This window comes from Lepidochelys olivacea, assembly GCF_965140295.1.
Source record: "Lepidochelys olivacea isolate rLepOli2 genome assembly, chromosome: 5".
Lineage (NCBI taxonomy): Eukaryota > Metazoa > Chordata > Testudines > Cheloniidae > Lepidochelys > Lepidochelys olivacea.
The window spans coordinates 16,237,208-16,251,050 of NC_140415.1; the positions used below are offsets into that span (position 1 = coordinate 16,237,208).

The 13,843-nt window shown below is 41.3% G+C and overlaps 2 protein-coding genes across 2 annotated transcripts in view; both read right to left on the bottom strand.

The window, feature by feature from the left end:
- The window catches only part of LOC311520972 (large ribosomal subunit protein uL22), a 316,080-nt gene that overhangs the window by 285,005 nt on the left and 17,232 nt on the right, over positions 1-13,843 (bottom strand). The window lies entirely within an intron of this gene.
- MYO5B (myosin VB) overlaps positions 837-13,843 on the bottom strand; it is a 363,824-nt gene continuing 350,817 nt past the window's right edge. Inside the window, exons 35-39 of the mRNA XM_084628998.1 lie at positions 9,941-10,091; positions 8,408-8,693; positions 7,116-7,290; positions 4,447-4,527; positions 837-1,014 (exon numbers count right to left, since the gene is read on the bottom strand). Coding sequence (XP_084485124.1) covers positions 862-1,014; positions 4,447-4,527; positions 7,116-7,290; positions 8,408-8,693; positions 9,941-10,091 — 846 coding nt within the window. The 3' untranslated portion in view covers positions 837-861. The remainder of the gene's footprint in view (positions 1,015-4,446; positions 4,528-7,115; positions 7,291-8,407; positions 8,694-9,940; positions 10,092-13,843) is intronic.

Sequence of the window (13,843 nt, forward strand, 5' to 3'; positions counted from 1 at the left end):
TTCACTAGATGTGGCAGTATCTTAACTCCTATAAGCATAGGGTAAAGCCAGGAGTGGATTTTAGGATGAAAGTTTCCAATACTGACGTGGGGAGAGACACTACAGCCCCTCACCTCCTAGATTATTGCACCAGAAAGATTTGAGGCCATCACCACAATTCTGTGGGTGAGAGAAAGTCTAAATGGCCACCCCTAGCTACATCTCTGCAGTATGCACAGAGATAAAAGCGTATTGGATGGAGAGCAGTGGTGACTCAGGAAATCAGAATTCCTGACAAATAAAATCCACCTTAGACTGAAAACTATGCTTGTTTTCACCGACACCTTAAACTGTGTGATGAACACTTATTTGCACATTTTGCAACTTATATTTCTGAACTGACCACTGTGATACAGTGACTAGCAACAGGAAGAAATGTGAAATTGTATCTCTGCATTGAAATGCATTAATATGTACAAACCACCTTATCAATGCCATCGTTTTTCTGAAGACAGTGTTTTGACTTTGATTTTTATCTGGAGTTTCTTCATAGCCACTTACGAAGACCAAATTAACCATCTCCCACTTTCCAGTGTTTGCTGTTCATGTCTGTTGGAGACTCTGCTATGGGCTTTGCACTATTTCAACATGAAATCAAGCAGTAAAAAAATTCTGTATTTCAAGTATTCTTATTTTGAGCTGCAAGTTACAAAAAAAAAAATCACATACAAGATCAGTTTCTTATTATAGTATAAAGTTTAGCACTAACTGATTACTGTGTATTGGTTCTTCCATAATCTTGTTTGGTCCACGTTAAAAAGATCTTTTTTTTTTTTTGCTTGAATTCTCTGGTGAAGGGGGACCGCTTTGAAGACATTTTCTTCAGACTTCGTTGAGAAATTCCAAGTTGAGAGAAGCAGGGATGTGAATAGAGTCCATGGTTATGGAGGATGGACTGAACGGAAACAAAACTGGGAACATATATTTGTAGTCTAACAGCAGCTGTGGTGGGTCATTTCGCTCTTGCAAATTTGCCTATGAGGTTTGTGTGGAAAAAATAAAAGGTTAGTGTGTTTTTCATCTCGATCATTGCTTTTTTATTTGCATTTGCAACACTTAACACAATAAATGGTCTGGAGAGAGATAGGGTGTATAGGATCTAAGGAAGCAGGGAAAATGTGCTCCAGTTTCATCCCAACGGGAGAAAACTTATTTCTTGAGCACAGCATGCTGGACAAATAGAAAAGATGAAGTGATCCCTGCCCCAATCAGCATACAGTATGAAATTATGAATATCAAATATAAAGTCTCAAACACATTATTAAAAATGTCTCTCTCCATAAGTCGCCTACGAATACTGATTGTGTATAAATGGAGCCTGACCAAATGGAATTTCTGAACGATGTAGGATACAGGACTTAGAGAGATGACAAACTAACCAGCCCTTTTTATGATTAGAGGAGAGGGAATAAAGATACACCAAGTAATTGAAATGTTATGAACATAAGCTTAAATCCTGGCAGGTGCTAGGCATAGCACTATGGCCAGTCAAAAGAGCATGGGCAGAAATATGTTCCTTATTCTGGTTTGTCTAGACCCTCTCTAGCAGGCTTTTAAGAGGAACAATCCAGAGTTGGGCATTATGGGGGTGGGAGTATTGAATGTATGATCCTGTATGCAGTCCCTACAAAAACTCTTGCTTCTGCTTTTCCAGAATGTTTTTGTGCTTCCTTGGGGACAGTTATGCCACTTCCCCTACACTGGCCAGATTTTGCCCCATTCTCTTTTCTGTCATCAGAAGTCTGCACTGGCAATACAGAATTTTGTTATCCACCCGGTATTTCTTTTCCAGTAATTCCTCCTCCACTGTGTTTTGCATTGATCTTGCTTCAAGCAGTGAACAGACCTTGCCCCCGGAGATGCATCCATGATGCTGTATAAGTAGCCAGGAATTTTGCAGCAGAGCAACACAAGTTGTAAATTCCCACAAAGTGATGGAAAGTGCTGCCCACTCAACTCCAGGAATGAGAGAGTGGACCTGGACACTGAATATGACTCCCTTGTGTAGCAGCACAGACTACCAGCAACATGCTTGTCCTTTTATCTAGTGCACCATCAGGACTGAGAAGAATGTTAAACATTAGCTACTATTTTCCTGCTTTCTCTTTTTGACATTCAAGATACCATGGCACTCTTCAGAAGAGCAGGGAATTTTCCCTAGTCACCTGGTAAAAATTTCCCCGCTCTCCACTAACGTGCTGTATGCTGGGTGGCAGTCTTCCATCTCAGAAGTGGTTGCATTTCAGTGATGTCCTACATTCCTGTATCCTACCAGCCTTATTTGCAGGACTAGTCCCATTGAGAAAATGAACACTTGAGCGCTCAGATACTATACTGATAAGTAGAACTGAGCAATTTTTTTTTTGGTGAACAGTAGACCAAAATGTTGCAAATTTGACATGAAATTGCTGAATAGTTTCAGCCAAATCTTTGTTTTCAGGACTGAGATGCCATTCACAAAATGGCTGGAGGCTGAGACAATAGTAGTGCCTGCCTTGTACATTTTAGCCCAGTGCACTCACTTAAAATATGGAATAGGAGCCAGGTTCAATTGCTCCCTCTATCTGATCTGAAGAAGGGATTTAAACTTTGATCTCACAGCAGAAAAGTTCCCTTACCCCGGGGCTACTGGGTAGTCTGGAGTGGGTCTTTCTCAGTCTCTCCTGTTGAAGTGGTTCCACTTTGTATAAATAATTAGTCATTGGAGGTTGGGACAAAGACAGAGAGAAAATGACTATTCAGCCAAGTGGTTAGGGCATTCTTCTGCAATGTGGGGCACCCAAGTTAAAATCACTTCTCCATATCAGGATTAGGAGGGAACTGAATATCTCTCTCCCACATCCCAGGAGAGAGCCGTAACCACTAGGTTAATGCTTCAAAGGGAGATGGCACCATCACCCCAGCCTTCCTCCTTTTAAGGATATCTGGAAACAAAATGTTTCCTTCAACCCAAAGCAAACTTTTTCAATTCATCAAAGTTTTTCGGAGTTTCCAAATTCGAGCAGACCCACATTTATTTTGTTGGTTTTTTGGAACTGCCAGTGACCTGATAAATAGTTATTTGCCCAGCTCTACTGATAAGGGCCACGTAAATACCTACATAGAAGTGAACAGAGCTCAAGTTATAATTTATTAAATGAATTGGGATCCTTTATAATGAAGGGTTCTACGTGCATGTAAAGAATTATTACTCATTTTTATCATTACTGTATATTAAAGCAGAATAAAAATGCTTTCTGGATTTGATGGAGGTTCCTGGTATCTTTTTAAGTTCGTAACATATAGAAATTCAAAGAAAACACAGTTGAGTGCGTCTTGTATAATACACTGATTTAAGCATCATTTCCTTCTGTTCTTTTCCTACTGTACACTGTGGAACATTTGATTTATCAGAAATGAATTGTGAGATAAACTGAACTCAAAATTGGATAATACAATTTTTATAGCATATCTGACTAGAAAGTGGAAATCTTATCAGAGAAAGCAGCATGATGGGGCAAGAGCAGCTATTTTGCGTAAATGTGTTATTTTACCCAGAACATTAAGACCAAAAAAAAAAAAGTCCATATTGCAGATGTCACTTACAATTCAATATTTTTCTTGTTTACCCAATCTTGTTTTGTCTTTGTTTTACAATAAAAAGTGTGAGAGAATTTGAACAAGTTGTTATGCCCTGTTATGTACACGTACAACTAATATGAAACCAATTAAAGTAATGTACTAAAATTAAACAAAAACCTGATGAGTAATTCTAACGATTAGATACTGATAATCCCCATTCTAGCTATTTGTTAAATGTAAAGTTACTTTGTGTCTTGAATCTAAATTAATTTAACTTCATGTTTGTATACCACCTTGCCTTTTGTGGTCAGGAACAATCCCATGACGCAAAGGTAGAAGTGCTGACCATTACATTCTGGCCAGTTCTGATTAGGCAGCATCTATTTACCACTCATGAACTGCCTCTTGTTGTTTCAGTTGGATATGATATGCTTCACTTTTCTTTTTAAACTTATGTGATGTTCCTGTGTTAAACAGTGTTGAAGGACTGACACATCCTTCCCCAGAGATGGCTGAGTTTCAGTGGTGGGTAAATGTGAATAGTTGGTAATGTACTGTGAGGCATTCTTCAGGAAGAGAAGTTTTGTAAAACAGTAAGATATTACTATTTAAGGATGTATACGTGAAGGCTTCAGTAGGCTGAGTCCCTTTAACAATCAGAGAACCTTTGATTACAAGCACTGAACTTTCATAATCATGTGTTAAAAGCAGAGAGAGAAGTAAGATGGAACATTAATGCTAAATCGATACCACTTTCTCTTTGGATTTTGACAGTTGGTGATCTTCATTTTACATAAGAACTTTCACTGTTGGTGTTTGTCTCCATTTTATGGCCATTTAACTTACCTGAATGTTTCGTATGAAGGCTACTGTCACACGTTCTTCAAACTCATTAACAGGAGTATAGAGATTTAATATTTTTACAATCTGTTGGAAACAAAACAACAGGGTTTTAGATGGCCAGCAGTAGCTGAGCTTCTCAATGGCATGAAACGCTGCTACCCGCTTTCTTCATGTTGTCACTTTTGTAGAATTTTGCATCAGTCTCCATGTCGGAGACAGCTAAGGTGTGTAAATTGAGGAACTTCTTCACGTCACTAGAGAAGGTTGTGGACTAACCATCTTAACTTAGTGTAAATACTCAGAATCTCAAGAAAGCTGAACAGAACTGAACAAGAAAAACTTGTACGTAGAAAATAGGAGATGAGTGTCTACAACATGCGTCTTTGAACATCATTAAACCGCCTGTGCATGAATGACCTGAGTAATGGCGCAAGCATATTTCGATTTTCTTGTGCTCCCTTGTTCCCTTCCTGGTGCATGTTATGTCCTCAAATATCTGTCAAGTCCATCTTTTAGAACAGTACTTGTCAACTGGTGGGTCGCAACCTACAGGTGGGTTTGTGGTGGGGACACCTGCAAGGTTGCACCACATGGGGTGAGAAAAGCCCCATGGGCATTAGGATCCAGGAAGACTCTGGATAGACAACCTGCTCCCTCCTTCATGCTCCTGCTGCCACTCTGGCTGCACCCTTCCTGGTCTTAGCCTAATCTTGCTGCAGCTCCTCATCCACGGCCCTCAACCCCCTCCACCCACCCACCCAATCCACTCAGCTTCTGTGGAGGACAAGTGTTAATTCAAAAGGCTGCACAGATGGTGGTGCAGGGAGAATTATATCACCCAGCACCCCACACTACCCCTCACTTCCACCCTTTGTCAGATAAAAGGGGTGTAAAATTGAATATTGAAGATTAAGGACCTGCTCCACTGAAGTCTACAGGAGTTTTGCCATTGATTTAAATGGAAGCCTGATCAGACCCAATGAGCAACTGGTACATTGAAGAAGCAGTTATCAACCTTTTGTCACCTCAAAATCTACTCATGAATTCTTGCTCTGAGCACTATTTTTTAGGATAGAGTGGGCCCTAATAAGCTGCTTGTGGATGCTGGGTCACAAAGACAGAGCCACTGATTTATACTTTAAGCTTCTCAGGGTAGGACCCTGGCCTTCATGGTCTCCTGATGCCCCTAGCAAAAACAGTGGCACTGTGAAACCTTCTATATAATATGATTCTAGCATTGTCACTCTGAACGTGTGAGTCAGTGTGAAGCAATGCAAACAGTTAAAAGCATGGTTGAGAACTCTTTGTTCAGAATATTACCAGGCTAAATCATCACTGGGATTCAGTCTGTTACAGACTGATTTTTACGTTCTCAGTCATTTTGACTTAATTATTAGACCCATGTGACAGCCAAGCACGCATCTATACCATGCCACGAGTCCTAGACCATTGTGATATCAGAGGTTACTCAGCTAATTGCCATCCTTATTCTATAGCTAGTTTGCATAGAAGTGGTTGTATGAGGGAGTCCGCACAGATGATGGATTATTTGGCCCAATTGCCACACCTGTATGACAGCACAACCTTTCAGCTACTAGGACTGAAAAACAATGACATTATCTGAAAGAGCTTTCAGTCCCTAAAAGAATATTCTGTATTGTAAAAGAATATTCCATGGTGTAGCATGCATCTTGACCTCTACATGCTGCAGTGAGAGAGACTGGCCTGTACGCTGAAGGGATGCTGTGGGAGATCTCACCTTTTCTCTCTTCCGTTTTGTAATGAGTGCCCCAGAGGCATAGATTTCTGCTTTACTCCTCTTTCTTTCCCTTCCCATTAAATACACTTCTTTGTGACGTTTGGTCCAAAAAAAACCTCAGAGCTTTTATTCTGGAGGCCTGGAGCACTCACTTGCAAATGGTTGGTTCATTATCTGCCAAAGGCAAAGCTGGAAGGCTGCCCACAGGCCAACAGTAAATCAATTTTGAGGCACCACTGCTACAGATTTGTAGAGGATTCTTGTTATTATGTGAGACATCCCCACTGGTCAGAATAGCAGGGTGGTTTTCTTACCGTTTTACAGAATACCTATTGCATTTAAAGGAAGTACCACTGACTGTTCAGCAGAACTGTTAGTTATGAGGACTGAACCACAAGTGTTTTCTCCCGTTGTAACTGCCTGGGTTGTGTATGTTCCTCAAGCAGGTGGGATGGGCCTAGCTAAAGCTGGAAGCAGAGGTGGCGGCATCACCATCCAGGGAAGTCACAGCTGGGCCCTAAAGCCACTACTAAAGGAGGAAGAGGAATTTGAAGTGGGGGCAGCTGACTAAGAGATGTGTGTGCATTACCCACAGCTCAGTCATCTGATCCTGATCCTACCCTGCACAGCAAATGTAGAGATTATCTGTCAGGAGAGTAAGAAAGCTTGGCAGCTAGTTTCTTGGCAGCAGTAGCAGCTGGGAGGGCAGGATGTGATCAGAAAATTACTCAAAAAGGGTATGTCCCACCCAGCATGTGACACTTGAGGAGTACCATGTTCTAAAGCAGTGGACCGGCACCAGTCCACGGACCACCACTTTGAGGAGCACTGTTCTAAAGCAATCCTTCCTGCTGTAATGCACAGGAAAGAACTCACACCTGTTTCACAGCAAACGTGTACTCCAGTCCCTTACCTGCTGCGTAGTGAGGGATGTACATAAGGAACAGATAGCCTCAGCATCTTCTGAAGTTTTCTTTTTGAGCTGAAGCAGTTGTGCTGCCTGGATCAGGGGCTCCACTGTCTGTGCTGCTCCACTCTGTTGCAAATTCTTCCCACGCAACCATTCCTCCAGCTGGCTTATGTTATACCTGGCCCCACACAAGTAAGATGTCAGTTGAAAGTTTCCTTTTGAGGGCTCATTTACTAGTTCAAGAAACATTGCATTGCTGGAGCGAGTGGAGTTTTTGATACAGATGTGTGATACATACTGATCAAGTGGTCTTGAAAACCAGTGCAAACTCCTGGACTCCACAAACACAGGAGAATATTCATAAAGTTACAGGCTAGACTGTATTTTGCAGGGTAGCGGTAGAAGGGCACAAGCAGCTAGATTTTCAAAGGTATTTAGGTGGCTGGTGTGATTTTGAAAAGTACCTAAAAGCAAGTTAGGCACCTAACTTCCATTGATCTCAGTGTGAGTTAGTTACTTAACCTGCTTAAGTGCTTTTGAAAATCCTACTAAATGCCTAAATACCTTTGAAACTCTGACCCGAGGTGCCTCCCCCCACTCCCGTGCCTTGGCACAGTCCTACTCTGTCTGATTTCAGCATGCAAGCGAAATATCATGAGGAGTTTGTTTTTAAATCATCATTAATGTTTATGACAAAAGGCAATTGGATAGGTCTGTGCCATGGCAGGTAAATTTTCATTGCTATTTTGTACGGTTGCACTAAATACCTTCTGGAACTCCCATAATCACAGCAAATTAATACCTATTAAGATAGATACAAGGCACCTGGGCCCTGATTCTGTAATCAGATCCATGTGGACAGAGCCTTGTGCCTGCATGGAGCCCATCTGAAGTCAACAGGGATATATGCACAGGCTCACAGGTCTGTCTGCATGAACCTAATAGCCTCAGATATTACTATGGTGGGCACGTTAGAAATGTCTGTGATACTGCAGTACAGATAGGCACTGCAATGAGCATTTAATTCAGAAACACAAAGCGAACAATCTGTTGCAGTTATTAAGCAATTGGAATTCACTTTAAATTCTGCTCCTTCCTTCCTGCATTTATTCCTGGACTTTTGTGGTTTCTGATGCATCCTCTGTTTTATTTCACACAGCTTTCCTGGTCCCATAGAATTTCCTCCTTATTTCTGATAGAATATTTAGTCTGCTACCTTCCCCACTGTACAAAATTAACAAATTGCCTGTATATAAGCAGGTGCCTTCCCATCACTGTCTCAGCCAATGTCCTACCTGAGCTGCATACCAGTGCTCCACGAACAGACATCTTTTCTCAGCAGGAGGTTGTTCAGCGTTACTGCATTGATCATGTAGAAGAGCTGCTTGAAGACTTGCTGAATAATCTCCGGGTCCAGGCCCTGGTCACACAGGATGCTATGAAACGTATTCATTTGGCGAATGACTGCGTCTAAGCTGTAAGAGTTGTCACCATCTACCATGCTGGATGATCGGTTCCTGTAGCCCATTGGCTTCACGCCTGACAGACCCTGGATGCTCTCACTTTCCAACATTGCAGACACTGGGGGGAATATTTCAGAAAGGAATGGGGACAAGTTCTACATTTCCCTATAAATCACCAGGAGTGATTTGTTAGCTTACCTGTAATCTGTGGTTTATTTTATGTAGTTGCTAATGTGCTACATTCTACAAAACAAAGAAAATATTATGTCCTAACGGTAGAAGGAAACGACTGGGATCCAGGAATTGTTAGTTTCTAATCCCAGCTTTGCTACAGATTCTTTCTGTGGCTTGGGGAGAGTCACTAACCTTCCTGGCATCTGTAAATGGGGATAACTTTAAGTTACTGTATTTACCTTGGTGGTGTACTTCAGTTGGGAAGATTAATTAGTTAATAGCTATAAAGTAATTTGAAGGTAAAAAGTCCTATGTATTAATGTTAAGGAGAAGAACTCACTTAACATACTGTGAAAATTACAAATACCTCTGCACAGAGCTATCAAACTCTCCTTATAGTCCCAACCTGTAGCCTTAATCAAGTCTACATTTAAAGTGATTAAGTGGTTGAGAAAGAAGATTAAAAGAAATAAATCTGTATCCATTGGCTAAGTAATGATTAATGGAGGGATATGACAAGTCTCTCCAAGGAGCAAAAGGCTGCCTATGTGGAGATGGTATAGCACAGTACAAGCATGTATAGGTAAGAGGGGTATGGTAACAGTTTTAAAAGAATGTAGTGTAAACTAACAGTCTCCCAAGAGAAGTGGTGGAAACCTTATAGCTAGAGAATATATATTGTTGAAGGAAGCACTCCTTCGCTGGCAGGAAGATGGACAAAGTGATAAAGGTATTTTCTCTCTCATTATTCTAATGCACCCTTGTAATGCAGAATAGTGGTTTTGTTTGTTTGTTTGTTTTTGCAGACTTCCCTTCTCTCATGAGATTTTTGGTTGTACAGTTGCATGCAAACTTCATATCCATGTCAGTGCTTGGAATGGAGGACTGGGATTAGAAACAATGTCATAGCTCCACTTCTTGACACTACCAGCTCCCCCAAAGGAGGAGGAAGATAGACTATTCCATCACTGGGAAAAATCCCATTGACTTTCCCGTCACTTCAAGCACTGTCTCATACATGAACTTTATAAATAAAGCCACCAACCATAGTGGCCTTCTCCAGAGCACATTTCTTAAACTGTTATCTGTTTTATGCCACCACATGCTTTCGTTTGGATGGGGAGAAGTGTTGCTAACACAGAGCAAAGGTCTCATATACACCTTCACATAATATATATACCCCAAACATACCTATCATTGGTTGCAACATGCCTTCTGCTATCTTAAAGAGCTGCTGATAGATCTGAATGGAGAGGTCACTTAAAACCTGCCGGTACTCCGTGAGGTCAAAGTTCTTAAGACAGTGTTCATTCTGCTTAGCGGTATTTTGTGTCATAAAACCCTAAAACCAAAATAAAAAAAAGAGAGACCAAACCCCCTTGTTCTGTTATTCCGCCTAATAACAGTCCACTGACATCACTGCATAAAGGCCTGTAAAAGTAAATGAAAGTGTAATGTTTCTAGAATGCTACCTACTGTAGATTTTGGTCTTAACAGTTGAAGAAAAGATCAAGACTCATAAATCACCTATGATTATTCAACAGCTTATTCATAAGTTATTAGAATTTTTTAAAATGAAATATCATTAAGTAATCAGCTTAATTTTAATTTCAGCAAGGAGAAAGGAATTCCAATTAAAAGATGTTAGGATATAGATATTCAGGCCTGTCTGCAAAGGCCTGTACTTTAAGAATTTAGGTGTATTCTTATCACTTGGCTAGTTCCAGAGGTATAAAAGAAAGAATCAAAACCACTGTCTGGCTAAGGGTAGGAATGGGAACAGGGACACAGGTCTAAGGCTCTGTGGTGTCAGAGCTGGGAAGGAGGACACTAAGGAAGGAAACTGGAATCATGCTTGCTGGAAGTTCACCCCAATAAACATCGAATTGTTTGCACCTTTGGACTTCGGGTATTGTTGCTCTCTGTTCATGCGAGAAGGACCAGGGAAGTAAGTGGGTGAAGGAATAAGCCCCCTAACATCTTGTTCCCATTTCCCCCTTTAGCAAAACATGATTCCAATTTTCTTACCTCCATTCCCTGTTCCCATCTCCCACTTTAGCAAAACATGATTCCAATTTTCTTACCCCCATTCTCTGTTCCCATCACACACACCCACATGCCCACCCCCACCCACCCCCACACCCAGTCACTTCCTCATTGACTACAGATTATATAGTAAAACTTGAGTTCTGCTTAGCTATACCTTAACCAATCATTTTCCTGAAATTTAACTAACCAATCCTAACATATTGTAACATGATTATGTAACCAATTATATCCCACCACCTCAATTAGTTTACACCCAGCAAAATTAATTATACAGCAGACAGGAACAATCACAGAACCAGACAGAGATTATACGGACAAACAACAGCAAAGTGGGAACTATAATGACAAAACAATACAGAAGTGAGGATTTCACATCCCAGCTATTGATAAGTGAGTTCTTGCCAGACAGGTTTCAGAGTAACAGCCGTGTTAGTCTGTATTCGCAAAAAGAAAAGGAGTACTTGTGGCACCTTAGAGACTAACCAACTGCAGTTTCCACGATATGCATCTGATGAAGTGAGCTGTAGCTCATGAAAGCTCATGCTCTAATAAATTGGTTAGTCTCTAAGGTGCCACAAGTACTCCTTTTCTTCTTGCCAGACAGGATGCTATCAAACTAAGTTTCCTTTTACATTTTCTAGGCACTTCCCTTTCTCTGGAGGTGATAGGAATACAATCCTGTCCTGATAGTGCCTAACAGCCCAATAGCACCTTATTTCAATGTGACTAGTTTGGAATGTGAGGATGTGACCGTTCGCTTCCCAGCTTATGGCTGCCTCTGCTGCTTAGCCAAAGGCCTGAGCCTAAGCACAGGGCCACAAACTGTCACAGTAAGAGAAGGCCCTTACCCTGGCAGACAGTGGTTTTGATTCTTTCTTTTATACCTCTGGAACTAGCCAAGTGATAAGAATACACCTAAATTCTTAAAGTACAGGCCTTTGCAGACAGGCCTGAATATCTATATCCTAACAAAAGATAAAGCATGTTTCCCACTGAATTGACTGTTTCAGTTCCCTATTAAACACTAGGCTACCCATTTGCTATATCATGAGCGTATACTCATTCAGAGCCACCAGGAGCCACATATTTTAATCTTAAGGTTAAAACTTCTTTGTAAGAATGGAAATATTTGCATGATAATAAAATATTTTGACCTCTTGGTTAACTTATGAGTTATACGCTAAAAAACCTGATTTTTTGCAGGGGTCTCACAAATTTTTCAGCTCTGTTTTTAATAAACAGCATGAGAATTCCCCTTACCAATTGCATTGTTTCCCTGAATTTCCAGCTAAGGCTTTGATCCTACAATTGGATTCTGTAGCATGGAGCCTTGTACTACTGCAGCATCTGCATAGGCCTAGGAGATCATCCTAGCAGATATAATGGCAGCATGGCTGAAGTTTGAAATTAGCATGGTTTCTCTCCTTTTAATGCTCGTTTGTTACAGTACTCTTGCCAAGCTAAAAGAAAAGGAGTATTTGTGGCACCTTAGAGACTAACCAATTTATTTGAGCATGAGCTTTCGTGAGCTACAGCTCACTTCATCGGATGCATACCGTGGAAACTGCAGCAGACTTTATATACACACAGAGAATATGAAACAATACCTCCTCCCACCCCACTGTCCTGCTGGTAATAGCTTATCTAAAGTGATCATCAGGTTGGGCCATTTCCAGCACAAATCCAGGTTTTCTCACCCTCCACCCCCCCACACAAATTCACTCTCCTGCTGGTGATAGCCCATCCAAAGTGACAACTCTTTACACAATGTGCATGATAATCAAGGTGGGCCATTTCCAGCACAAATCCAGGTTCTCTCACCCCCTCACCACCCTCCCAAAAACCACACACACAAACTCACTATCCTGCTGGTAATAGCTCATCCAAAGTGACCACTCTCCTTACAGTGTGCATGATAATCAAGGTGGGCCATTTCCAGCACAAATCCAGGTTCTCTCACACCCCCCCCACCCCCATACACACACAAACTCACTCTCCTGCTGGTAATAGCTCATCCAAACTGACCACTCTCCAAGTTTAAATCCAAGTTAAACCAGAACATCGGGGGGGGGGGGGGGAGGGTAGGAAAAAAAAGGGGGAAATAGGCTACCTTGCATAATGACTTAGCCACTCCCAGTCTCTATTTAAGCCTAAATTAATAGTATCCAATTTGCAAATGAATTCCAATTCAGCAGTTTCTCGCTGGAGTCTGGATTTGAAGTTTTTTTGTTTTAAGATAGCGACCTTCATGTCTGTGATTGCGTGACCAGAGAGATTGAAGTGTTCTCCGACTGGTTTATGAATGTTATAATTCTTGACATCTGATTTGTGTCCATTTGTGCTATTACCAGCAGGAGAGTGAGTTTGTGTGTGTATGGGGGTGGGGGGTGTGTGAGAAAACCTGGATTTGTGCTGGAAATGGCCCACCTTGATTATCATGCACATTGTGTAAAGAGTTGTCACTTTGGATGGGCTATCACCAGCAGGAGAGTGAATTTGTGTGTGGGGGTGGAGGGTGAGAAAACCTGGATTTGTGCTGGAAATGGCCCAACCTGATGATCACTTAGATAAGCTATTACCAGCAGGACAGTGGGGTGGGAGGAGGTATTGGTTCATATTCTGTGTGTGTATATAAAGTCTGCTGCAGTTTCCACGGTATGCATCCGATGAAGTGAGCTGTAGCTCACGAAAGCTCATGCTCAAATAAATTGGTTAGTCTCTAAGGTGCCACAAGTCCTCCTTTTCTTTTTGCGAATACAGACTAACACGGCTCTTACTCTGAAACTTGCCAAGCTAGTGTTACAGTTTTGGGAGCAGGGATTCTTGTTAAATGCAGTACTGCTACAGAGACAGCAGAGGGCATACAGAAGAACAAACCACTGTTACTGACCAAGCCTTACTCATACAATTCCTTTCATACTGTATACAAATGATTGGCTATACAGTGTCCCCCCACATTAGAATCTACAGAATCCTGACAGATAATTTGATTCCAAGGAAACGTTGGGCCTATACCAATATTCTTGCCTGTATCCTTTGAAGCGT